This window comes from Chionomys nivalis, chromosome 3, assembly GCF_950005125.1.
Source record: "Chionomys nivalis chromosome 3, mChiNiv1.1, whole genome shotgun sequence".
Classification (NCBI taxonomy): Eukaryota; Metazoa; Chordata; class Mammalia; order Rodentia; family Cricetidae; genus Chionomys; species Chionomys nivalis.
Genome location: NC_080088.1, coordinates 109,515,004 through 109,540,650, shown reverse-complemented (window position 1 = coordinate 109,540,650; position 25,647 = coordinate 109,515,004). Strand labels below are relative to the sequence as shown.

Genomic DNA, 25,647 nt, shown 5'->3' with positions numbered 1-25,647 from the left:
AAACAACTATGTTATGTCGTTTTTATTTCTGTAAACAACGGTAGTGAACAAGAATACCAATTTAAGCCAGGTGTGTGATGGCCCATCATTTTAATCCCAGCACTCTGGAGGATGAGGCATGTGGATCTTTTTGAGGTTTGAGGTCACCGTGGTCTGTCTATGTAGTTCAAGACAGCCCAGGGTACATAGAGAGATCCTGTCTCAAAAGACAAAACAACCCCACCAAAACAAAAATTTTTATCCTGTGTGGTTTCTTTGGGTCAATGTTGACTATCTTGTGGGTGGAGAAAGTCACATTTTAATTAATTTTACTTAACCACGTAGTTTATGGATGTAGGGAGATAGAGTGGAGGGAGGTGAATGAAGTGAGTTGCCCAAGGCTGTGGAAAAGGGAAGGTGGAGTCAGCTCTCCTGCAGAGATCCTTCCCAGCATGGAGCTGCTAATAAAGCAGGGAATGGTCAGTCACCAAGTACTGCATCCCTTAAAGCCTGGCCTCCCGCCAAACTACATAGTTTGTTCTATAGATGTCTTATAGCCGCCATTACCTTTCGTAACATTATTAAATAAACAGACTCGGAAGAGATTTTAAGCTCAGCAAAGTAGTAACTAGAGCGCAAAAAGCAAGTAGCCTCATGATTGCCTGGTGCCCTTAACAGATTGCCTGTCCTCAGATTGCCCTCTATGGTAGTTGCCGAAGCTTTTTGAGGATGCGATGAGGACTTTTTGTTCATTTGTGTGGTATCTATACACATTTAGTTACGCCCCCACTGTTGGTTTGCTTTGGGGGCTGTGAATCTAGTAAATGCACACGCTAAAAGTCCGTGTAGGGGGAAAGTAAACAGGCGTTCTGCTGATCAGACTGAAGGGCGTGGGGAAGACAGCAGCGAAAGCTGACCCCAGGTCCGCAGGTGAGCTAAGCTTAAAGGCTCAGCTGGGAGACTGTCTGGCGCCCTCGCTTGGCCGCGAATTCCTGAGAGTCATGCTCCTTGTATGCTCACCGACGGGGCGGGAGGAACCCCAGCATCCTTAACTGGGACAAGTCGGGGATCCTCCCTGTCACTCCCATCGCCCTACCGTTTCGCCTTCCAGTCCGCTGTTCTCTTCCTAGCATCTCGGGCACGCCCTCCGGAACGTCGTCGCTGGAGTGCGGTTTTCCGCCCGGCGTTGGACCAGCCGGAAGCGGAAGTGCTTCTGGTGGTTACCGTCTCGGTGTTCCGAGCGGTCTAGTAGTGGAGGCCAGGGAAAGCGCCATGGAACACGTGACGGAGGGTGCCTGGGAGTCGCTGCAGGTGCCGCTGCATCCTCGGGTGCTGGGCGCACTGCGCGAGTTGGGCTTCCCGCACATGACGCCGGTGCAGGTATCGGGCCCACTGGGAAGCGAGGCCGAGCGGTCAGCCGCTCGAATGCAGCCTCGGGGATCGGGGCAGTGCCACGCGTGTTCACGATACCCACTCCGGGGTCTCAGAGCTTCGTGCCTGTCCTGCCTGCTCTAGCGACTTCGGACAGTGGCTCAATCTATGCCCTTTCCGTCTGAGAAATGATGACAATCACTTTCTTCATAGTATTGTGGGAACTAAATAATCCAGGTGGGCGCCCGGTGACTGTGACCTGTGGTTATTATTGGGGAAACAGAGTCTTCCTTGCCCAATTTATCAAAAACAAGCAATCAAGCAAACAACCAAAAGCTCACCAACCATTTATTAAGGACCTGGAATGTATCTGGGTCTCATTTAGGCTCTGGAGACTTGACAGTCTTGGTCCCTACTCGTGGGCCTTATTTTTAGAGGGGGTGTTAGAGAAAGAAGCATAGGAAGGAGGTAATTTATCTTGTGCTGAGCGTTATGAAGGAACTGAGATAGACTCGTGCGGTGAAGTGAGGCTGCAGGTCTCTGAGGGAGTTGTCATTCTGAGACCTGGATAATCAGGGAGGGGAGGGGCTAGCTTTCGGTGACTGGGGAAAGCTGATTGCCACAGAGAGAAATACCAGTGCAGATCCCCGGGGGCTGGTGGTGAATCCTATGCTTCCAGCGTTCTCAGTGGTGAGAGCACTTGCTGCTCTTGCAGAGGACCAGGGTTGAGTTCCCATCACCCACAGTGACCACTGAATATAACTACAGTTCCAGGAGATCTAACACTCTTTTCTTGCCTTCCTGCATACCTCTATGATTGTAGCCTACATACAGATAAGTAAAAATAAATTTAAAATGTCCAATGCCTCCAGCTCTTTCCTAGTCCAAGAAGGAACAATGGGAGTGTTAGGACTTGAATCCAGGACTCTTGCCACACTTGACCTTATAGATAGCTCACAGTGTTTCTCTTGATTGCTTGGTTGGTTTTGAGACAGTTCTGCCTGCCCTCTCTCCTGAGAACTGGGATTAGAGGCGTGTGCCACTGCACCTGGCTACAACTTGTCCCATTTAATTCAACCCTTTGTGGGGACTGTTTACTCGGGATCCCTGTGGGGCGGGGCCCAGTTTGACCTCAGTCACCCCCGTGTCCCTAGGACTTGGGTCTCTGTTGTTTGGCTGTGGTGCTGTGTAAACAGCTGTTGTTGTCTCTCCCTGCAGTCGGCCACCATCCCTCTTTTCATGAAAAACAAAGATGTCGCTGCGGAGGCTGTGAGTATCTCATCAACAGTCCGTCCCTCGTCCTCCTAGCCAAGCGGGAAGCAAGGCAAAACCTTTGTCCCTTTGCAGGTGACAGGTAGTGGGAAAACCCTGGCCTTTGTCATCCCCATTGTGGAGATTCTTCTGAGAAGGGAGGAGAAGTTAAAGAAGAGCCAGGTGAGGAGGGCTGACTGTCCTGGAGGCAGGACGGTTTAGGCCTGAGCTGAGTCCTGTTTGGCATCTGAGGAGTCTATTTTGAATTTACCTGCTTGTTAAACCAAAGTCAGTGCTGGGTTGCTCTCATGACACTTGGGTACTTTCTTGGTCACCTGTGGGTGTGGGTAGAAATGCCATTTTCACTCTTATACTGTAAGCAGGTATCCTCATGAGCAATCTGTTAGTTGTGTTTGTCTGTTTTAATCCTCTCTTAGCTGAAGACCCAACCTAGGATCTTGTATTTACTAGGCAAGTGCTCTACTATTGAGCTATATCCATAGCTCCTCATTTTTGTGGCTTTTGTTGTGATTTTGTTGTTTAAAATACCCTCAGTGGGGGCTCAATGGACAAGAGTACTACTGGTTGCTTTTGCAGAAGACCTGGGTTTGTTTCTCAGGATCTCCCAAGGGTTTTCAATCTCTGTACCTCTAGTTATAAGGGATCTGGCGCCCTCTTCTGGCCTGGGATGCACAGGATGTGTGTCCATGCTTGCAGGCCAAACCTCATGTGCATAAATACAATCTTAAAAAAAAGAGCCTTCAATATTGGCTGGACTTAGTATTGGATGCCTTTAATCCCAGCCGTGGGAGGCAGAAGCAGGTGACTCTCTGTAAATATGAAGTTTATCTAAGAAATGTGAGGAATAAACAGAGGATGGAACCAGCTGAGCTAGGGCTACACAGAGAGTGTATTAATTACCTTCTTCTTGCTGTGATAAATACCATGGACAAGGAGACTTATAAAAGGAAGGGTTTGTCGGGCGGCGGTGCACACCTTTAATTCCAGCACTCGGAGGTAGAGTCAGGCGGATCTCTGTGAGTTCGAGGTCAGCCTGGTCTACAGGCACCAAAGCTACAGAGAAACCCTGTCTTTGGAGAGTGCCCAGTGCCATCCCTGAGCCCTATATTGGTTATATTTTTGTTTTGTGGTGCTGGGCTTTGTTTATGGTAGGCAAGTGCCTACCACTGAGCCGCCCTTCACAGCTCTTGATGTGGTGTGATATGTGATATGCCCTGGGACTGCTGAAAAGTCCTAGGAATTGTCTGAGGATACACGATGCAGCACTAATGCGATCCCACCCGGAACCTATGTACTGCTGACCCTGTGGTTTCCCCTCCATGCGGGCAGGTCGGAGCCATCATCATCACTCCCACTCGGGAGCTGGCCATTCAGATTGACGAGGTCCTTTCGCACTTCACAAAGCACTTCCCGCAGTTCAGGTGATTTGGGTGCAGGGCCCTCGAGATGGCACTTGAGGTGATGGGTGTGGAGAATCCCTATTGGCCTGGGTTGTTATTTTGCCTGACTTTGCTCCAAGTCCCATTTCTTGCTTCAGTCAGATCTTGTGGATCGGAGGCCGGAACCCTGGAGAAGATGTGGAGAGGTTCAAGCAGCATGGGTGAGCCTGCAAGTTCCTGCTCCTGCCTCTGTGCTCTTGGCTCCTAGGAAGTACCTTGGGGTCCTCCAGAGGGTGTTTCCTCCCTGCCCACCTCCTGGTTCCCTTGTGTCTCCTAGTCTCCGGTTGTCCTGGGAGTCGGGGCAGTTATGTAAACAACCTGGGTGTGAACGCCCGGTGCCCCTAGTATTCACCTGTTGCTGAGCATTGCCTGGCAAGGCTGGTTCCTTGCTGCCAGCTTGTGAAGACTGTAGAGGGTGGAATTCCAATCATGTGTGTCTCAGATTTTTTTAGCAGTTGCTTATGGTCTGCATTGTGTGAAAACATAAGCAGTTGGTTTGCACGGTCACATCTGGCCCTCGCCTGTTGGTCTAACACTCTCCCCTCTTCCTTCCCTTTCTTTTTTATTCTCCCCTCCCCTTCCCCTTCTTTTTTCTTCCTTCCCCTCTTCTCCCTTTCTCTCTTTTCTCCCCTCTCCCCTCTGTCTCTTCCTCTCTCTCTTTCCCAGTTTGTTTTTGCTGGGATCTGAACTGCGGGCCTCATGCATACCAGACAAGTATTTTGCCATGAGTCACCCTTACCCCATCTGTCTCCCTGCTATAGTTGTGTTTTCTGTTGCTTCAGGTCAGAGGTCGGCCTGAGTTGTGTGGGCCATGTGGTGTCGTGTTGCAGTTTCTCTGCTGCAGTGGAGAGAGATGGCAGAGATAGTCTACAGTAGGGGTAGAGTGTGGCTGTATGCCAGCAACATGCTTGCTAACACAGGTGGCCATTGTGGCCAGTGGGCTGGACCTTGCCCATCCTGCCCGAATCCTGGCCTGTAACCAGATCTTCCCCTCTCCCAGCCCTTGCTGTCTACCGTGCAGCCATCATTCTCCCTGGCATGGAGATGGCCTTGCAGGGTGGGGACTTGGTATCTTGGTAACTGTTCCTGAGATCCAGAGCACACGGTAAATGGGAGCTTTCTTTCCAAAGTGGGAACATCATTGTGGCCACCCCAGGACGCCTGGAGGACATGTTCCGGAGGAAGGCTGAGGGTCTGGACCTGGCCAGCTGTGTGAGAAGCTTGGATGTCCTGGTGCTGGATGAGGCAGACAGACTTCTTGACATGGGCTTTGAAGCAAGGTACTAGAATGGGGACTTCCTGGAGGGGTGAAGCTGGTAGGAGGTGCAGTGGGACTTTTGTGAAGCCTCAGGTGGCTTGACCCTCTGCTTCTGTCACAGGGTTTAGTCCCAGTTCTTTTATTTTTAAAAGATGAGTCTGTGTATTGTGCTAAAGTTTGAGATAAAGTTTCACTCTGTATCCCAGAGTGGCTTTGAATTCGGGATCTTTTGAGTCCTGCATGTCAGCAGCACAGGCCACTATGCTGGCTAGTTTCAGTTTTTCTATTTTTGATGTTATGTTTTTGTTCATGGTTTCTCTAATATGTTTATGTTGTTTAATAGACAGGTTTTAGGATATGATTCATGTATGTAGCTTGTCATGTAGTCCATGCCAATTCCTATACACTTGTATTGGAGAGAACTTGATGAAGGAGGACCAGAAATTATAATGCTTTTATCTCCCAGTGGTGTGGCCTGTGTTCGGATGATATCCCTACTTTTCTTTTCTTTCTTTTTTTCTTTTTTTGTTTGTTTTGCTTTGTTTTGATTTGGTTTTTTCAGACAGGGATTTTCTATGTAGCTCTGGCTGTCCTAGAACTTGCTCTGTAGACCACATTGGCCATTGTGCCCAGCTGCCATCTGGACTTTTAATATTTGATTCATTTTGTGCCGGATCTTACTGTGAAGCCCAGGCTATTCTAGAACTTAGCTCTGAAGCCTAGGTTGGCCTTGGACTTGTCAGTCCTTTAGCCTCTGCCTCTTAGTCTGTGCCCAGCTCCTCTACTTTAATTTGTGTGTGTGTGTGTGTGTGTGTGTATTGTTTCCAGCATAAACACCATCCTGGAGTTCTTGCCAAAGCAGAGGAGAACAGGCCTTTTCTCAGCCACGCAGACACAGGAAGTGGAGAACTTGGTGCGAGCAGGCCTCCGGAACCCTGTCCGAATCTCTGTGAAGGAGAAAGGCGTGGCAGCCAGCAGTACCCAGAAGACCCCATCCCGCCTGGAGAACCATTACATGGTGAGTGTGGAGCCTGCGGCTTTGTCCTGTGCCTCCACTATCCACAGAAATGGGGCTGGCTTGAGACCAGAGGGTCACATTGTGTGGACTATGAGCTCTTGTCAGACAGCAGCTGCCTGAGGGATGTTGGCATTTATGGGTTAGCCTTTCCTTAAGCTGGGCTGGGGAAGGGAGGAGGCTCATCTTCCCATGAGTGGCAGGGCTTACTACTCGGTACAGAGCAGGAGCCAGGACTCGGAGGGGGTCTCAGCTTCGTCCCTCATAGACCCATGACATAGGGCCGTTGGATAGTGAATCAACCGCCACAGCTGCTCAGGATGGGAAGAGTCAGGAAACACTGAGGCCACCCTCTTGGTCGTTTAGATGACGGTTAGACGTGTCTTAGCACAACAACTTTTTGTCTGTTCATGCTTCTCTGTGCAACTGCCCTGGCTGTTCTGGAGCTTACTCTGTAGACAGGCTGGCATGTGCCAGCACTTCCCAGCTAAGAGTTTTTGTTTGGTTGGTTTTTCAAGACAGGGTTTCTCTGTGGTTTTGAAGCCTGTCCTGGAACTAGCTCTTGTAGACCAGGCTGCTCTCAAACTCACAGAGATCCACCTGCCTCTGCCTCCCGAGTGCTGGGATTAAAGGCGTGTGCCACCACTGCCTGGCGTAAAAGGTTTTTTTTTTTTGGTTTTTCGAGACAGGGTTTCTGTGTGGCTTTGGAGCCTGTCCTGGAACTAGCTCTTGTAGACCAGGCTGGTCTTGAACTCACAGAGATTCATTCACCTGCCTCTGCCTCCCAAGTGCTGGGATTAAAGGTCTGCACCACCATCGCCCTGTTTGTTTGTTTTTTAAGACAAGGTTGCTCTCTCTGACAGTCCTGGAACTAGCTCTGTAGACCAGGCTGTCCTCGAACTCACAGAGATCCGCTGCCTCTGCCTCCCATATGCTGGGATTAAAGGCATGCGCCTCACTGTGTATTTGAAAATGGCCTTGAACTCCTTATCCTCTGTCTCCCTGGCATTACAGACCTGAATTACTGTGCCCCATGAGACCAGTTTGTAACCTGCAGTGTTAATTTTACAAAATCCAGGAAAACTCATTCACTGGGACTGAATGTTTCTGGTTGGGGCCCTTGGATTGAGCACTTGACTGGGAAGAGGGTGGAGCCTGTCTCCGTGGCAGTGCTTCAGGTCCTCACGTACACTTATTTCCTGAAGCTGTGCTTGTCTTACTGTGGCAGCTTTGGAACAACGTGGCCTTAGATTCAAGCTTGCAGGTAACGTGTGTTCTTCGTTTCACTTGGACCCACTGCTGCCTGGGCTAGGGAGCTGGTACCGCAGCTGGCCCAGGCCTGGCTGTCTGCTGGGTCCTGGGAACAGTTGCCTGATATGGCAGTGCTTTCCAGTCAGTTTTATGACATAAAGTGAACACCGGCGGCAGCAGCACGCGATCAAACTTCTCTGAGTTGGGCAGGCTGGGATGTCTGTCTTGTTCTCTGTGAGCCGGGCAGGCTGGGATGTCTGTCTTGTTCTCTCTGAGCTGGGCAGGTTGACTTTGGCTCAGTGGGTGAAGGCACTGATTTCAATGTGGGTACAACTTGGCAGATGGAGAGCTGACTCCTGCCCGCTACCCTCAACCTCTGTGCGTGTGCCTCTCCACATAAGTCAGCATATTAAAATTAATAAGTGAAGGCTGTGCTGGGTGTGGTGGTGCATACATTATTGTAATCCTAGTCCTCAGGAGGTGAAGGCAGAGGAACCAGGAGTTCAAGGCCAACCTTTGCTACAAGAGTTTGAGGTCACTTTGGGCTATGTGAGACCTTGTCCCCCTAAAAAAATAGAAAGGAAGAAAGAAAAGGCTGGAACTGAAAACAGTTATGGGATTATTTTTGCAAGTATGTGAGTTTCCCCTTCCTTGTAGATATGTAAGGCAGATGAGAAATTCAATCAGCTCGTCCATTTCCTTCGGAACCATCAGCAGGAGAAGCACCTGGTCTTCTTCAGGTAGGCTCCAGGTCAGGTTTGGGATGGCGGGGAGCACAGGGGGCTCTCTGGCTGTGTGCACCTGGTGACTAAAGCCCAGCTTCTGAGGTGATGTCCAGAAGCAGCAGCTCCTGCCTCTGCCGTGTGGGCTCAGCGGTGTCAAGGCTGATGTTCCCACACCTGCCTCCACCTTGCCTTTCTTTCATCCTTTTGGTTTTTAAAGACAGGGTTTTTCTGTGAAACAGTCCAAACTGTCCTGAAACTCACTTTGTACACCAGGCTAGCCTTGAATTCAGAGATCTGCCTGCCTCTGCCTCCTGAGTTCAGAACCTTTCTTTCATCTTGAGAGTCATCTTGTGGCTTCCAGATGACCACTGTACGTGTGGTCTTGTCACGTCTTCACCGAGGCAGAGAGTAGGGGGAAGTAGGCAGTGCTCCTGCCTCCACCCCTTTTACTTAGACTGAGCTGAATGCTGCTCTGAGAAGCAGGATCAGAGAGATAGGTGGAGCAGCTTGGTCAGCCACAGAGTGTCCTGTTACCACGAGGAAGATAGGAACAGGTGCCTGCTTGGGTGGGCTTGGGTTGTTTTTGTTTGTTTGTTTTATTTTAGTCAGGGATTCACTGGCTAGCCTGGAACTAGGCATACAGACTAGACTGGTCTCAAACTCAGAGATCCGCTTCTTTCTGCCCCTCCAGTGCTGGGATAAAAGGTATATGCCAACATGTTCAGTATGGCTTCTCTTTTTCCTCTCTAACCTGTTTTGACTTTTGTACAGTGAAATGCATCAGACTGGTCCCAGGCTTGGTCTCTGCTATAACCCCAGTACTTGGGAGGCCAAGCAGAAAGACAGGAAATTCAAATCCCATCTGATCTGATGACAGCATGGGGGAGTAGGTCCTGCTTACTGGGCCATTGCTAGACAGCAGGAGCCATGTCAGGGTTTGCACTGGCGTCTGAGGGGTTGGGTGGATGGTGGCGAGAAGTGAGGGGCTCCTTTGGCAAGTCTGTACCCACTGTCCTGAGAGTTCCTGTCTACACCTGCCCCTCTCTGCATCCTTCCCCAGCCCCTGGACCCCAGTGGCCAACTGCTTTCTCTTCTGCACAGCACGTGTGCGTGTGTGGAGTACTACGGGAAGGCCCTGGAGGCGCTGCTCAAGAGAGCCAAGATCCTGTGCATCCACGGGAAGATGAAGTTCAAGCGCAATAAGATCTTCATGGAGTTCCGCAAGCTGCAGAGGTCAGTGGGGACCGGTGTCCTCGGTGGCGGGGCAGGTCACCAGTCACCGGACTCCTCAGGTCCTGCACTTGCCCCTTCTCCCTCTGCCCCCCTGGAGCCTTTTTGGTTCCCACCCAGTTATTACATTTTGAAGGCACCCAGAGCCTGCTTTGGACCCTCACCCCATACACTAAGGTGGGGTCACCTAGTTTTTACTAGATTTCTCTGCTCCATCACAGGTCTGTGTGTTCACTGCTGTGTCTCCCAGGGCTTGGCACGGTGGAGGTCTGAGGACCTATTTGCCCCCGGTAAACAAGAGCAAACACAGTCCCTTAGTCTTTTTGGGACAGCTCCTGCTGTGGGCTATAGAGCGCTGGCCAGACAGAGGGGATTTAGGGTGCATTGACGAGCACAGCTGTTCCTGTTTTTCCTAAGCATTGCATGGTTCCATTCAAGCAGCAACAAGAACACAGCGGGCGCCTTGCTGCTGTCCTAGTCGCCTGTTTTCTGGTGGCTGCTGAGGGCAGGTCCTCTACAGTTTTTTTTTTTTTAATATTTATTTATTTATTATGTATACAATATTTTGTCTGTATGTCTGCAGGCCAGAAGAGGGCACCAGACGTCATTACAGATGGTTGTGAGGAGCCACCATGTGGTTGCTGGGAATTGAACTCAGGACCTTTGGAAAAGCAGGCAATGCTCTTAACCACTGAGCCATCTCTCCAGCCCCCGGTCCTCTACAGTTTTATCTCTCAAGTAGAAATGCACGAATTAAGAAAATTTAAACCAGAGGTTAGAGACTTGGCTCAGTGGTTAAGAACATTGGCTGTTCTTCCAAAGGACCCAGGTTCAATTCCCAGCACCCACATGGCAGCTCACAACTATCTGTAACTCCAAGATCTGACACCGTCACACAGACATACATGCAGGCAAATAAAAATTTAAAAAAATTAAGCCAGCTGTGGCAGTACATGTTTGTAACCCCAGTGTGTGGGAGATTGAAAGAGGAATGAAATTCAAGGCTATCCTGTACTACAGAGGGATGGACCAGAGGACCTTGTCTCAAAAGGGAAATAGGGTCCAGGTGAGGCTCAGTGGTTGGCAGTGCACTTGTTAGCATGCAGAGGCCCTGGCTCCACCCTAGTACTGGCTAGAAAGAATCTTTATGCTGTCTCTCTCACTCCTCGTGTGTGTCTGTGTCTCCATGACATTTTATTATTGATTATGCGTGATGTGTGTAGATTTATGCATGTGAATCCAGGTGCCCCTGGATCCCAGAAGAGAACATCAGATCCCCCAGAACTGGATTAACAGTGGGTGTGAGCTGCCTGTCATGGGTGCTGAGCCATCTCTGCAGCCTCCTCTACTCCCCACTTTTGTTGGCAGTTTATAAAGTCTGGGAAGATTGTAGGAGGAAGAAAAAAGAAATCAAAGTATTCTATTAAAGAAAGTAGCTGTTTGTGTGAGAGACTCCAGAGCCCTGCACTGCTGTCGCTGGGTTGGAACACATGATGGCTAAGGGATGGCCAGGCTCATGTGCTGCTCTCTCATTGCTAGTGGGATCCTGGTGTGCACGGATGTGATGGCCCGGGGAATTGATATTCCTGAAGTTAACTGGGTTTTACAGTACGACCCTCCCAGCAATGCCAGGTACGTGAGGTATTGTTCCTCTGTCTGGGGACTGAGCTGAGGGAGACAGGAACCTGGAGGGGTGAATGTGCAGTGAAATTTTAAACATCTTAATTTTTTTTTTCTTTGAGACAAGAGTCTCTTGTAGCCAGAGATGGTCTTGAACTTCTGATCGTCCTGCCGTCACCTCTTGAGTGTTGGAGTTACAGGCATGTACTACCACATCTGGCTTAGTTTTGTTTTTGTTTGTTTTTTGAGACAGGGTTTCTCTGTAGCTTTGGAGCCTGTCCTGGAACTAGCTCTTGTAGACCAGGCTGGCCTCGAACTCACAGAGATCCTCCTGCCTCTGCCTCCCGAGTGCTGGGATTAAAGGCGTGCGCCACCACCGCCTGGCTTCTGGCTTTTGAAATCAAAGCACTCTACCAGCTGGGTGATAGCCAGCTCCTGAAACATTCAATTCCAGAAGTAGGCAAGTGGCCAAATAGCTTTGGTGTGTTCTAGCAATCACGTTCAGACAGTCAGGTGTGGTGACTCCTGCTTATAATAGTGGTATTTAGGGGGCTAAGGATGGAAGTCCAGAGTTTATCAGCTTGGGCTGCCGAGTTGAGATACTGTCTGTAAAGTGGTGTGTGTGTAGAGGATAAATAAAAATGAAAGTGCAAATTACAGAGTATTGAAAAGAGCACCAGACTACTCTAAAGTAAACTGCGTCTCTCCGAGAGTGCGGACACTCCCCATATACTTATCTCTTGTTTACTTTTGGTTTTTGAAGACAGGGTTTCTCTGTAGCCCTGGAACTCGTTGCCGCCCCATGTAGATCCGCCTGCCTCTGCCTTAGGAGCGCTAGACTAGAGGCATGCACTGCCATGCTGTTTTCCTCACACACTTTTGAAATGTCAGAGCTGAGTTCAAATTCAAGTGATGCTTTTCATGGCATCTGTCATTCCAGAGCACTTTATCTTTAGGCTTTTTCTTGCTTGTCAGTTTTGCCCTGTGACTGCTGTGTGATCTGAGGAAGCCCAGCCTTGGTCAGGTATCCTCAGAGCCAGCAGACCATCCCTCAGATCCTGTCTGCAGCGTCTGTTTCTCTGCACCTCCTCTGTACTCACTATGTAGTACTGTGTCGTGCGACAGCTGCATGGCTGAATCCTGACTGCTCACTGCCACCCTGGGGTACTGCCCCACCCTGTCCCCTTAGTGCCTTCGTGCATCGCTGTGGACGCACAGCCCGGATAGGCCACGGTGGCAGCGCTCTGGTGTTCCTACTGCCGATGGAGGAGGCGTACATCAACTTCCTGGCCATTAACCAGAAAGTAAGTGGCACACTGGCCTGGTAGCTGGTGGTTAGCAACTGAGAGGAGGTTAGCAACTCACCTGGGCTGGGTTGGGAGGCATTGGCCAGCATCATGACTTGGGAACACTGCCTATTGTTGCCTGCTATCTTACTAGTCGGGATTGTTATGTGCAATGCCATTTTCAAACTTTAAAAAAAAAAAAAAGAGCTCCAAACTCCCATTTGACTAAAGAATGTGCTTGGGCTGGATTTGGCCCCTGGCTCTTGGTGTACTGTGCTGTCCTTGGTTTATTAGCTCTGGAAGGTACTGGGTTGGAGGGACTGCAGGGAAGGTGAGATGGTGGTCTCTGTGTAGTGCCCCCTGCAGGAGATGAGCCTCCAGAGAAACACAGTAGACCTTCTGCCAAAGCTCCGGGCCATGGCCATGGCCGACAGGGCAGTGTTCGAGAAGGGCATGAAAGCCTTCGTGTCCTTCGTCCAGGCTTATGCAAAGCACGAGTGCAGCCTCATCTTCAGGCTGAAGGGTAAGCAGGTGCTTTGCCTTCTCTAACCTTTTTTTTGGGGCGGGGGGACGACAGGGTCTTTCTGTAGCCCTGCCGGTTCCTACTGTGGAGACCAGGCTGGCCTCAAACTTAGAGATCTTACATCTGCCTACCAAGTACTGGGATTAAAGCTGGGTGCCACCATGTCTGACATAATCATATTTCTTCTCTGTGTCTCTGGGTGACAAGGGTTGCTTTGTCTTAATGAAATATGTGGCATGTTAGGTTAGTGTTCATAAAAATAAAAAAGAAAGTCCTATATAGGGCTCTGAGTAGACACAAAATAAACTACCATTTCCATCTTGAAAAATGTTTCTTTTCTTTTTTTTTTTTTTTTGGTTTTTCGAGACAGGGTCTCTCTGTAGCTTTGGTGCCTGTCCCGGAATTAGCTCTTGTAGACCAGGCTGGCCTCGAACTCCCAGAGATCCGCCTGCCTCTGCCTCCCGAGTGCTGGGATGAAAAATGTTTCTTAAAAATTCTAATTAAATTTATTACGTCATTTAATGAAGAAACATCATGAGGAACTTGTGCCCAGCTGTGATGTCTTGCGGTGCTGACTCTAAGCTCTTATCTATTAGATCTCGACTTTGCGAGCCTTGCTCGAGGGTTTGCCCTGCTAAGGATGCCCAGGATGCCAGAACTGAGGGGGAAGCAGTTTCCAGATTTTGTGCCCACAGACATCGATACTGACATGATTCCATTTAAAGATAAAATTAGAGAAAAACAGAGGCAGAAACTTTTGGAGCAAAAAAGAAAAGAGAGGACAGAAAATGAAGGGAGAAGAAAGTTCATCAAAAATAAAGCTTGGTCGAAGCAGAAGGCCAAGAAGGAGAGGAAGAAGAAGATGAATGCGAAGAGGAAAAAGGATGAGGTAAAGTGTGGTGTTCTTTGTTCCTTAGCCTCCTTAGAACCTCGACATTCAGTGTGTGAGGACAGCAAGGTGGCCACAGTAGGCTGGGCTGTGTGGACGCCGCACTCCCCCATTCATTTTGGAGCCTCTGGTGTTAGTTGACCCTGGCTCCTGTAGGCCCAACAGGATCCGCTGCTTTCTAGAGCTGCAGCTAACAGCCTTGTTGCTTGCTTCTGTACTCAGGGTTCAGATATCGATGATGAGGATATGGAGGAACTCCTTAATGATACAAGGCTCTTGAAAAAGTTTAAGAAAGGTAAGATCACAGAAGAAGAATTTGAGAAGGGGTTGCTGACAAGCACCAAAAGAACAGTCCCGCTGACAGACTTAGGGGTCTCAGACTTGGAAGAGGACGGCTGACCTCAGCCTCAGGTGAAGGCTGTTACGCCACTGGCCTACACTCCTGCCCTTCCGGGAAGACTGTTCTGGAAAGCTGTCTGCGCTGACGGGAAAACACCAAAGAACTGGACACCCACGAGCACTACAGTCCTAACAGAGTCTCACAGAACTCATTATTTGAGTGGAAATTTGTACTTTATAACAGATGTCAGTATTGGATTTTGATTAAGTGTACTTTTTCTGGTGTAATTTTGTATTTTATTACAGACTTAAAAATATTTTTATATATGAAATATTTTATATGAATATATTTATATATGAATATATATGAAATATATTTTCATATATATATTTTAAATTTTTACCATTTAAAAACAGATACTGTAGCACACTTGATTTTAGGCCTTGTAAAATTTCTAAGTATTCCCAGTCATATGACCTCCCCTCCCCTCCTCCCAAATATTGCATGTCCTGTGCAGGCCTGTCTGGAGCACCTGCAGACGCGGCTCTGCACAGTAGGTTCTGGGTTCTTTCTCTCCTTTGCAATAGGGGCCATACTATGTAGTCCAGGATGCTTTGAGAACAATCCTCCTGCCTCAGGCTCTGTGTGCTGGGGTCACAGGCTGTGTCACCACACCCCAACTAGAGTGAGGACATTTTCTTTTCTTTTTTTCGGTTTTTCTTTTCTTTTTCTTTTTTTTTTTTTGGTTTTTCGAGACAGGGTTTCTCTGTGGTTTTGGAGCCTGTCCTGGAACTAGCTCTTGTAGACCAGGCTGGCCTCGAACTCACAGAGATCCGCCTGCCTCTGCCTCCCGAGTGCTGGGATTAAAGGCGTGCACCACCACCGCCCGGCTGAGTGAGGATATTTTCGAGTTGACTCTGGTGCTATTTTATTGGCAGATGGGTGTAAGCCAGGGATGGAATTCTGTCCTGAGACAGTGCTGTTTGTGGTGTTCTGCCCAACTGTGCTTACAGTTTGTGGCCTGGGTCTCCTGGTACTGATGCAATACCATATCCAAATCATTTATATAATTTATTTAAAAAGATCCTGATCTGTTCCCATGTTTAATTTACAAACGCTGTTGGGGACTTAATCATGTTTAAAGTAAACTACTTTATAGACAGAGGTTAGGTCCAGACATTCTGTAAGCAGCATCCTGGGAAGGAAGGCATTGGTGTTTTTCCTGTCTGGCCTGACCCTGCCGAGGAGACGGAGCCCTGATGCCAGATGTAGCCAGCAGTGTTTCCTGCCTTGTTTGTAAGGCACCCCATGACGTATTCTCAGTGGCCGTCACTGCAGAGCGGCCTGCGTCACTTTCACTGCCCACTCATGTGCTTTCCTTCCTTGGGTTTGCAGCCAGTCACCTAACTTGTACTTCCACAGACTGAGTTTCTGAAAACCGGAAGGATGCTTGGTTCTAGAATTGGGAACAGGTTCCAGATGTGACAGAGCTGAGTTGAAAGGATTCTCCAGGACTTCCGACGCGAACTGGTTCAGTTTGGAGCCGGCTGGCTCACCCTGCACGCGTGCTCCCTGCAAGCTGGCAGGAGGGACTCTGCTCACAGGTACAGCTTGATGAGCTCATCGCTTACAGCAGACGGCGTCAGCACGCCCAGGTCTGTAAACAGCAGGGTGATCAAGGACGGGGAAGTATAGTCCACCCACGGGTGTTCCTCTTTGAGGTCCTGCCCAGTCTGCACAGACTTGAGAGTGTCTGCCTTGTACTGAGGAGGGAAGAACTTGCATTAGTTGGGTTGGCCTCGTATCCAGGCTCTCTACTGCTGAGGCTGTAGTTTGAGCGCTAAGTGAGCGCACGACAGGACTGCCCCCATGTCGGGGAAACTGGCTATGTGGCAGGCTAGGAGGGACAGTACTCTCAGGATCCCATCCCATCCCAGATATCTTCAATGGAAGGGCCTGGCCAAGGTCACATTTTATAAAAGCAGAGGTGGGAATGAAGATGAGTTGATTCTAAGGCTGGGGTTCCACCAGTCACACAGTATGGTGCTATTTCATTTGTATTTTAATAAATAAAGCTTGCCTGAAGATTAGAGAGTAAAACAGCCACCTCACAGAACAGGCAGTTTTAATACCAGTAGCCACACTAGTTTGCCATAGAAACCAGGTGGTAGTGGTGCACGCCTTTGATCCCAGCCCTAGAGAGGAGTATGTAAGACAAGACAGGAGACAGCTCTCACACACAGTCTCATCCTGAGATTCCTGGAGGCAGGATCGTCATTTCAGACTGAGGTAGAGGTAAGAGCCAGTGGCTGGCTGTTTTGCCTTTCTGACCTTCAGGTTGAACCCCAATTTCTGTCTCAGGGTTTTTATTAATGGTGCTACAGCACAGCTTCTCTGCTGTGTAAATAAACAAGTGTGTCCGGCACCATAGAAGAGCACTGGAGGACAGCAGTGGGAAGCGAGGACCTTTCTGAGCATTACAGAACCAGACCCTGTCAGCTATGTAAGACCCACCTTAAACTTATCTGGGACATCTTGCTGGTTGAGTGGAAAGAGCCGTACAAACTTGAAACTTTCTGCGACCACATAGAAGGGTTTGTTTTGGGCTTTGGCACACACAGCCATCTGGTTGGTCCCAATCTGAGAAGTCAGGGAAATGGAAGAGATGCAAGGTTAGCTTGCTCAACTCACCGCAGTGGAAGCAGAGTAAGGGCAATTCTGGCATGGTAATTTGTTTCGTTTGGTTTTTTGAGACTGGCTTGTTTTCTTCTTTAAAGGTCCTCTTTGAGGGCTAGGAATTTAGCTCAGCTGGCAGAATGCCTGTCTAGCATGCTGAAGCCATGAGTTCAAGCCCCAGCCAGCACTGCCCAAATCGCGCCCTGGTGGGAAAAATGTTATCCCTAGAGATTACCAGGAGGTAAGGCAGGAGATTTAGAAATTCAAAGGCATGCTCAATTACATACTGAGTTCAAGGCCAGCATGAAATATCACAAAAAAAAAAAAAAAAAAAAAAAAAAAGGAGAGAGAGAGGAAAAAGAAAGGAAGAAAGAAAACAGACCAGGCAGTGGTAGGTAGCTCTGAGTTTGAGGCCAGCCTCGTCTACAGAGCTACTTCAGGACAGCTAGGGCTACACAGAGAAACCCTGTCTTCAGAAACAAAAAAAAAAACCCAAAACACTTTTTTTCTTCCAAGATAAATGGTCCCAAACCACATGAAAAGATGTTTAGTACCACCAGCTAGAGAAAAGCAAGTACAGCCAGGATGAGCCACTTCACTTCCCGGGGACTTAAGGCACTTGCTGACCAGTGTTCCAGCAGCACTCTGCACCACAGCCAGTGGAGGGAAAGCCCAATGTCCACTATCAGTGACCATGACCACACTGTCAAAGGACGCAGCCCCGACACACGCTGCAGTCGGGGGTGGGGGTATGACCGAGGCGGCAGGGCCAGTGAAGTATGCCAAGATCAAAGCCATGAGCTCGCGAGTCTACTTGTGCCAGTAGCACTGGAAAAGTCAGGACAGAACAAAGGGGACCCAGGGACATGGGAAAAGGCCATCTGGGACAAACAAAGTTTTACAAACACTGGTGACAGCATGGTGTGATCGTGCTGAAAGCCACTGAACCAAAGCCTCAAGATGGTGCATGCACAGCGTAACATGACCAAGATGCTGTGTCATGGATAGTTTCCTAGGTAAGAAAACCCCGAGGACTAATACCTTCAATCAAATGTAAGCAAAGCCGGAGACACTCAACTGTCTAAGCTGAATCTGTTTTGCCTGGGTGTGGTAATGCATACCTGTAATCTTAGCACTTGGGAGGCAGAGACAGGAGCATCAGATCAGCCTCAGCCACACAAGACCCTGTGTCAAAACACAGATCCAAACAAAAGCACCTATCTGTGTAAATGTGCAAATTGACAAGTGTCACAAAGGCCAGCCTCTAAAGATGAAATCTGTGCTACAGGGGCGTCCAAGGCCAGTGTGGCAGTACCCACCTTGTTAATAATGCCTCCGTTCTCAACCACTCCTTCAGCACCAACTATGACAAGATCTGCTTTCTCCATGATGTAGCTGAGGAAATGGACAAAAGCAAAGGCTTCACATACTTTTCTTGGCTCTAGTTAATGTCTGATGATGGTGAACTCTTCCCACAGCTGTTTTCACAGGGCGTCTGCCACAGGCAGCTGCCCTGGCACTGTACCTTGCCACGGCATTAAAACTGTTGAGCCAAGGTCTCGGTTTGTAGCCTTGGTTGGCCTGGAACTCAGAGATCCACCTGCCTCTGCCTTGCAGTGCTAATAGGTTGAGTCACAGGTTACTTTTTGAGACAGTCAGAGCTGCTGAAAGTGCTTATGGAACACACTCCTAGTCTCCTTAGTAATGCGCTTTCTTTCCCAGAGACTACTCGTCTTCAGTGATAGACACTGACGGCCCAGCTGGGACAAAGCCTCAGTGAGCCACTGACCACCTAACTGCTCACCACAGGTTGACTTTATCCTTTTACTCTGAAAACAGGAACAGCTGAGTGTTCCACCCATGCTTGCAATTCCAGCACTTAGGAAGCTGAGGAAGGACTGAGTTCCAGGCCAGACTGGGCTACAGGAGCCTGTTTCAGAAATAAGACCCCCGCCACTAACATGCATGAACACGGGTCCAATGCTGGGCCCTCTCATGACCTTGTGATAACCTTGCTACTGCAGAGTGGCTGCCTATTTGTTAAGGGAGAGATGCTACCCAGTCAGATTTTATGCATGGGATTCACACTCCAATTTGAAAGCCCCGCTTGGAGCCAGCACGCACACGTGGGAGAGTCATACTTACCCAACAGCAGCATCCAGCACCACGGTGACAGGAACATTGAGGTGGCAGAGGGCTTTGGCCATTTTCTTCCTGAAGGTGACATGAGGACATTAGATAAAGTCAAAAGGTCCCACAGTGATGCATGATGAACTTGATTTAGACAGAGATGTCCTGTGACCTCAGTGGCTTATGGGGCAGGTCGTGACTCTGGACCAGGGAAAGGAGAACCCAAGTTCTTTAATTTTTTATCTTTATTTGTTTAAGATCTAGTTGTTTTTGTTTTCTGTGTGTGGTAGTTTGAATATATTTGGCCCCCATAAGCTCACAGAGAGCGGCACTATAGGAGTTGTGGCTTTGTTCGAGCAGATATGGCCTTGTTGGGGGAAGTGTGTCACAGTCCACTTCCTGTTGCTTTCTGATCAATATGTTGCCAGCCCCGTGTCGGCCTGCCTGCTGCCATGCTCCCCACCATATTATGGACTGGACCCCTGAAACTGTATGTGAGCCACCACAATCTGATGTTAGCCTTTACAAGAGTTGCGGTGGTTATTGTGTCTCCGCACACCAAGAGAAACCCTAAGACAATGAGTAAGTGTTTTCCCTGCATGGGCCAGACACACCACATGTACGCCTGGTGTCTGAGGAGGCCAGAAGAGGGCGTGGGATTCCCTAAAGATGGAGTTACAGATGGTTGTGAACCACCATTTAGGTATTGGGGATTGAACCCAGATCTTCTGCAAGAGCAGTCAGTGAGCCATCACTGGTTCTTTCTCTCTCTCTTTTTGAAACAGGGTTTCCCTGTGTAGCCTTGGATGTCTTGGAACTTGTTCTGTAGTACATCAGGCTGGCCTTGAACTCAGAGATCTGCCTGCCTCTGCCTCTCAAGTGCTGGACTAAAGGTGTGCGCTACCGTGCCTGGCTTATCACTAGTTTTTTAAACTACAGAGTTGTGGGTACGGCTCCGGGGTGCCTGACTAGCATGTGCAGGACCTGGATTCACTCCTCAGCACGACAAAGAAAAACAAAAACTATGCTCTTAAAGGAACCTGGTAATGAAGTTTGCTTTTCGTGTCATCTGGAGATGGTTTTGTCAACCACCAACTGATAAGAGCTTTTCATACAGTCGCCTGCTGTTCCTCTGATGTAACTCCCTAAAGAAAAATCCTTAAAGGTTGGAGAGATGGGTCAAGGTTAACCTGCTCTTCCAAAGATCCTGAATTCAAATCCCAGCAATCATATGGTGGCTCAAAACCACCCATAGCAAGATCTGGTGCCCTCTTCTGGTCTGCAAGCATACATTCAGACAAAACACTGTATATGGATTAAATAAACAAATCATAAAAAAAAAAGCAAACAAACTTTAAAAAAAAAGAGCAAAACCCTAAAAATTGAAAAAGAAACAAAAAAAGCTACAGCCTGTACTGTGCCCCTCAAACCCACAGGGACTTTCCTCCCAGGGGCAGAACAGTCATGAATGGGTCCAAGGCAATGCTGACTCACTGGCCAGTGGCAAGATACTTGCCCGGATAAATCAGGCTGAGACTCCGTGATATACACACTGAACCGCTTCTTGGCTGCCACGGCTTCTTCTAGGACCCTCAGGACGACTCTGGAGTAGGCGTGAGTTAAAATTCTCTATGGAACAAGAAACCTCATCAGAGGGGCGGGCTGCCAGTCAGCCACTGCCCGTGCTGCCCGCACTGCTATATGACGCGTGCTTATTGTCCTGTATGCTGCAGATCAACCACAATCGGAAGGGTGACTCTGACAGCCCACGGAAGTTCAACAGTCCTGCCCGAGAGGAACCCAAACGTACAGAAGACGGCACGGGTTGGCTCCCTGCCAATAAGCCAGAGCTTGCATACTTGGCCTTACAGGTGCTGGGAAGGGGAGGTAACACAGGACCTGATGAGACCCTGGCAGCGCAAGGCCAGGGAAACCAGGCCCTAGGGGCCCCTCTGTCACATCACCCCACTGTTGCAGAGCCACCTGAGTTTTCTAGAAGACGTAAAAATCTAATAGATCTCTAACTATATACAAGTTACGCTAAGAGATTTCATTTCCAAAATTGATGAGCACTGTGGGGTTAATACAGCTTCTGGCACAGATAATTGTGGACTCACACAGACTACGTATGTTCTAGGATGCAGAGGACCACACAAGGCGCGGTGGTGGACACGATTCCCCAGAATCGCAGGTTCTCGGGCCGCATCTTGAACCTGAGGAGTCTTCATTTAACAAGCCTGAGGGTGATCTGACCGCAGGTTCAAGATTCAGCAGCTCGGTTTTTAACCCATCTGTTAACCCCGATTAAGAGCTGTGGGTGGTGCGGGCCAGAAACACACACCACAGCCACACACTGTGCGAGCTAAGTAGTGTCACGGCTGGGCCTCCACTTGGCCTAGGTGTGTCTGACACTGCCATTAACACAGTTCCGTGTCCACCTCCCCGTAAGTCACAAATACTTAATAGCGTACTTCAAAGCTGGGAAATGCAGTAAAGCCGTGATACAGGTAGAGACGTGGTGCATGGAGGCTGAGTGGTAGGGGCTGTGCTGATGCTCAGGAAACGTGAAGGCTTCATCACCTGGTGGAGTGGACAAGCTGGAGACTGGCTCTACCTGCCATTCCCCACTTGACAAGGACAGCTCCACCCAGGACTGATGCTGGCTCAAATATGTGGCAGTAACCATGGGAACAGCTGGTCTGGACAGACTCATTTCAGGTTAGAGATCTAAGTACACACCCAATCTAAAAACACTTCTTTGGAGCAGGTGTAATGGCTCAGTGGGTAAAGGGGCTTGTCACTAAGCCTTAGACCCTCAGATCCTCCGCAGTGGGAAGACCTCCACACACTCGCTGTGGCACCTCTGCACACTCGCACAAACACATAATTAAGAAACAAATGTAATTAAAAACACTTCTTAAAAAAATAGCTTGCTAAGAGACTATGGGCATAGTTCAGTGGTAGAGCAGGTCTAGCATGTCTGAGGTCCTTACTTTCATCTCCAGATCCAATTAAAAAAAAAGGTTAAAATCAAGACTCACTTATGTTGGTCCCATGTTCTCCCAGTTCACATTGGTGAGCCTCTATAGTATTTGTGTTTGCAGAGCACTGGCTACAGGAGGTATCTCATTTATGTCCCACCCAGCCAGCCAGTCAGCTGCTGCTGTCCTTATTAACAGACTAGAAAACTGCAAGACAGAGAAGTGACTTGTCCCTGGGCCCAGCAGTAGGTGGCAGAGTCAGGACTTCAGGCCCAGTAGCCTGACTCCAAAGCTCTTGATTCTAGCAGCACAGGGGAGCTGTGTACTCACCGCCCCGTCTTTGATGAAAGTATGGCACAGATCCGCAATTTTATTTCTTGACAGGGATATTCTCCTGAGGAAAAGCTCTCCTCTCTCAATCATGATCTTCTTACACTTGGAGTAATCCTGGGGAGAGGAGCAAAATGAAGAGAGACCGCAGGATGCTGACAGTATCTGCAGGCCAACAGAGAAGTAGAAGAGGCTCCCGAGGGAGGGGGCTTACAGAGTACTCCAGGGAGGTGAGGCTGATGAAACGGAGGAAGAGCTCTCCACCGGAGGACACAGCCACGGACGAGTCCACGCCACACAGGGTTTCTATGGCACTGGTGAGGCTCGCCCTCAGGCCCTGCAGTGTTTCCCCTGCAATGGCGTCAGGAATGTGATGCTCGTTTAGGGTGACGGCCTTTGCGGGCCTGCACTTCATCCACTCTTACAAAGAACACTGGCTGCATCTCTGTGCCAGCCACTGGGAGATGCTGCATGAGAGGGCTCTGTTCTCACGAACAATAAACAACACACAAGTGACAAACTGTCAGAGGACAGGAGACGGTAGGACGATGAACAAGAGTGAGCTACTGTAAAGAGCTGGCCTCTTGCATTACAGGCCATTTAAACGGAGATTTGGATAGGAAAGGACCCAGCGAGGACAGCTTCTGTGTAGACATCAGTGATACAAAGGCCCAAGGTAGGAACACACTTGGTATAAAGAGCAAAGAAGGCCAATGAGATGACTGAGCAAAAGCACTGTGCGGCTCAAGCCTGGTGGCCTGAGTGCGAAAGACCCAACTCTGGAAAGCTGTCCACTAAACACACCGGCTCACCGTGGCATATGCATACCACACTCATGCACACACTAAGCACACTGGCTCACCGTGGTATATGCATACCACACTAATGCACACACTAATAACTGGCTCACAGTGGCATATGCATACCACACTTATGCACACATTAAGCACACCGACCGGCTCACTGTGGCATATGCATTCCACACTCATGCACACGCTAATAATAAGATAGAAATTAAAAATCCAAGAAGCCAGCAGGGCTGCGTTCATGTGTTCTGCAGTAAGCGACAGCATGGCAGATGGTGAGACAGTGCAGGTCCACAGTATCTGAATGTGTGTACATTGGGAAGACACTCGAGGCTGTGTTAGAGAAATTTTTCTCTTGGCCACCCCATGAAAATAAAAAAGGCATCATTATAATTTCTGTGTAAAAGAGGTCATATTATGCCAAAATCTTAAGATTACAATATTTGTTTAGTAGATCCCAATGAATATTGATGCCAGATTTCCCCCCCCCCCCCCCCCAGACAGGGTTTCTGTGTAGCCCTGGATGTTCTGGAACTAGCTCTGTAAACCGGGCTGGCCTCGAACTCACAAAGATCCGCCTGTCTCTGCCTCCCAAGTGCTGGGAGTAAAAGCAAGCACTACCAGAATATTTTGTTTTTGGAGACAGGTTTCTCGGTGTAGCCCTGGCTGTCCTGAAACCCACTCTGGATTTGAACTCAGAGATCCACCTACCTCTGCTTCCCAAGTGCTAGGATCAAAGGTATGTGCCACTACACCTAGCAATATTTATTCTGGAACATTCTCTATAGCATCTGCACAGAATCTAGGACAAGCTAGGAGCTTGGTACTCATCTATAAAGCTAAATTATTGCTTTCCTTTAAGCCTTTTGGCCAAGATTGTTATACTGACTCTCGATTCCCAGCGTATTTTATAGGTAGATTGGTGTCCTTTAGGTGACAGCCTGAGGGCTCCCTGGCCAAAAGGATGGACGCAGAGACAGTAGCTGAGCTTGAGACTATAGGCAGATCTGCACGGCTCCCTGTCCCTGTCTGCTCTCCTAGAAGTGATCTGAAAACGTTCCTAAGGCCCAGGTGACTCATTGTACCTTTGTCTCTCTTCAAGAACTCCAGCAAGGTCTGGATGGCAGCCACTGCTGAGGCCATGTTAGGATCGCCTTTCATCTGAGACTTAAAGTATTCAATTAACTCTAGGAAGAGAGGAAAAAAACACGAGTCATCACCCAAACTTAGCAAGATGAGGCTAGAGCGCTTGATAACAACTGCTGACCTTGAATCAGAAGCAAAAACATTAAAAACATTTTTTAAAAGAAGAGCAGCTTTTAAAGTTACAGGGAACAAGTGTTGATTGGGATAGGAGATACTTCCTTACTATTGACAGGGACACCTCTTTCATATTGGTTTTTCTTCTTTCTTTTTAGTTTTTTTTGAGACAGGGTTTCCTCTATAGTTTTTTGGAGCCTGTCCTGGAACTCACTAGGCAGACCAAGCTAGCCTTGAACTCGCTGAGACCTGCCAGCCTCTGCCTACAGAGCGCTGGAAAAGCTATTGGTGTGTCAGACAGAGACTTTAGAGGCCAAGCCCAGGGGTTAGTAGTCTAGGGAGTCCTCTCATCCACTCTATTAATCTCTCCTGCAGCCTTCTGAGCAGTCTACAGTCAAGTCTACTCGTGTGCCCAAATACAAATGGGAAAATGCATACAGTTCTACCTAGCTTATTTTTCATTAAACTAAGTATATTAGTTCGTTTTTCACTCAACAGAAACATCCTGGTAACCATGATGGACAAGAAAACTAACGATGCCTTATTCCTTCAAGTAGGGACAATGTGTCTTCTTTTTTTTTTTTTTTTTTTTTTTTTGGTTTTTCGAGCCAGGGTTTCTCTGTGGCTTTGGAGCCTGTCCTGGAACTAGCTCTGTAGACCAGGCTGGTCTCGAACTCACAGAGATCCGCCTGCCTCTGCCTCCCGAGTGCTGGGATTAAAGGCGTGCGCCACCACGCCCGGCTCGACAATGTGTCTTCTTACTGCGCACAGAGGACACCCGGACACGGAGGCTTGTACACTGACTCTGAGAGCCAGATTTGTTTGTTTTTCGAGACACGGTTTCTCCGTGTGACAGTCCTAGCTGTCTTGGAACTAGCTCTGTAGACCAGGCTGGCCTCGAACTCACAGAGATCCGCCTGCCTCTGCCTCCCGAGTTTTGGGATTAAAGGCGTGCGCCACCACCGCCCGGCAAGAGAGCCAGTTTTTTGGAAGAGGCCCCTCAGACAGCGTGTGCTGAAGCCAGTTTGCGCGCGTCCGAGAGGCCTAGACCACGGCACAAAAGCAGTGAGAGCAGGAAGCAGCTCGAGCCCGGACTGCCCGTGTCTCCGCCGCTCGGGTCACCCACTCACCGTGGTTCTCCATCGCTTCTCCGCGAGCCTCGCAACCGCGCGGGCAGCAACCCACAGGCTGACAGCGTGTCGCACGCTTCAAACTTCACTTCCTACGCCTCGAAGTTGAGGTGACGTCGTTTGTCAGCGCCGGAAG

General features: G+C 49.0%; 2 protein-coding genes across 3 annotated transcripts; one reads left to right on the top strand and one right to left on the bottom strand.

Moving 5' to 3' along the window:
* The first annotated feature begins 1,195 nt into the window (after positions 1-1,195).
* Positions 1,196-14,499, top strand: Ddx55 (DEAD-box helicase 55). 2 transcript variants are annotated; one of them, XM_057764369.1, is made up of 14 exons: positions 1,196-1,359; positions 2,569-2,619; positions 2,698-2,784; positions 3,952-4,043; positions 4,160-4,222; positions 5,192-5,341; positions 6,148-6,337; positions 8,243-8,325; positions 9,412-9,543; positions 11,080-11,172; positions 12,350-12,464; positions 12,801-12,969; positions 13,566-13,858; positions 14,081-14,499. In XM_057764369.1, the coding sequence occupies exons 1-14, from the start codon at positions 1,252-1,254 to the stop codon at positions 14,255-14,257; spliced, it is 1,803 nt and encodes a 600-aa protein (XP_057620352.1). In that variant the 5' UTR covers positions 1,196-1,251; the 3' UTR covers positions 14,258-14,499. The 2 variants fall into 2 exon arrangements, with proteins under 2 accessions (XP_057620352.1, XP_057620353.1); XM_057764370.1 differs by having other exon boundaries at positions 1,223-1,587.
* Positions 14,500-14,633: 134 nt separating this feature from the next.
* On the bottom strand, positions 14,634-25,594 carry Eif2b1 (eukaryotic translation initiation factor 2B subunit alpha). The gene is made up of 9 exons (XM_057764371.1): positions 25,512-25,594; positions 24,207-24,308; positions 22,530-22,666; positions 22,316-22,432; positions 20,517-20,633; positions 19,020-19,084; positions 18,194-18,269; positions 16,713-16,838; positions 14,634-15,961 (listed from the first exon to the last, which is right to left on the bottom strand). The coding sequence occupies exons 1-9, from the start codon at positions 25,522-25,524 to the stop codon at positions 15,797-15,799; spliced, it is 918 nt and encodes a 305-aa protein (XP_057620354.1). The 5' UTR covers positions 25,525-25,594; the 3' UTR covers positions 14,634-15,796.
* Between the last annotated feature and the right edge of the window lie 53 nt (positions 25,595-25,647).

Bases quoted from the DNA above. Each gene is read 5' to 3' on its own strand.
- Eif2b1 (XM_057764371.1), bottom strand. The intron at 20,634-22,315 runs GTGAGTACACAG...CTTGTTCCATAG, and splicing joins CTTTCATCAAAGACGGGGCG to AGAATTTTAACTCACGCCTA. The intron at 19,085-20,516 runs GTATCTTGCCAC...ACCTTCAGGAAG, and splicing joins AGCCTGATTTATCCGGGCAA to AAAATGGCCAAAGCCCTCTG.
- Ddx55 (XM_057764369.1), top strand. From the start codon at position 1,252: ATGGAACACGTGACGGAGGGTGCCTGGGAGTCGCTGCAGGTGCCGCTG. The intron at 2,620-2,697 runs GTGAGTATCTCA...GTCCCTTTGCAG, and splicing joins AAGATGTCGCTGCGGAGGCT to GTGACAGGTAGTGGGAAAAC. The intron at 12,970-13,565 runs GTAAGCAGGTGC...CTTATCTATTAG, and splicing joins CCTCATCTTCAGGCTGAAGG to ATCTCGACTTTGCGAGCCTT.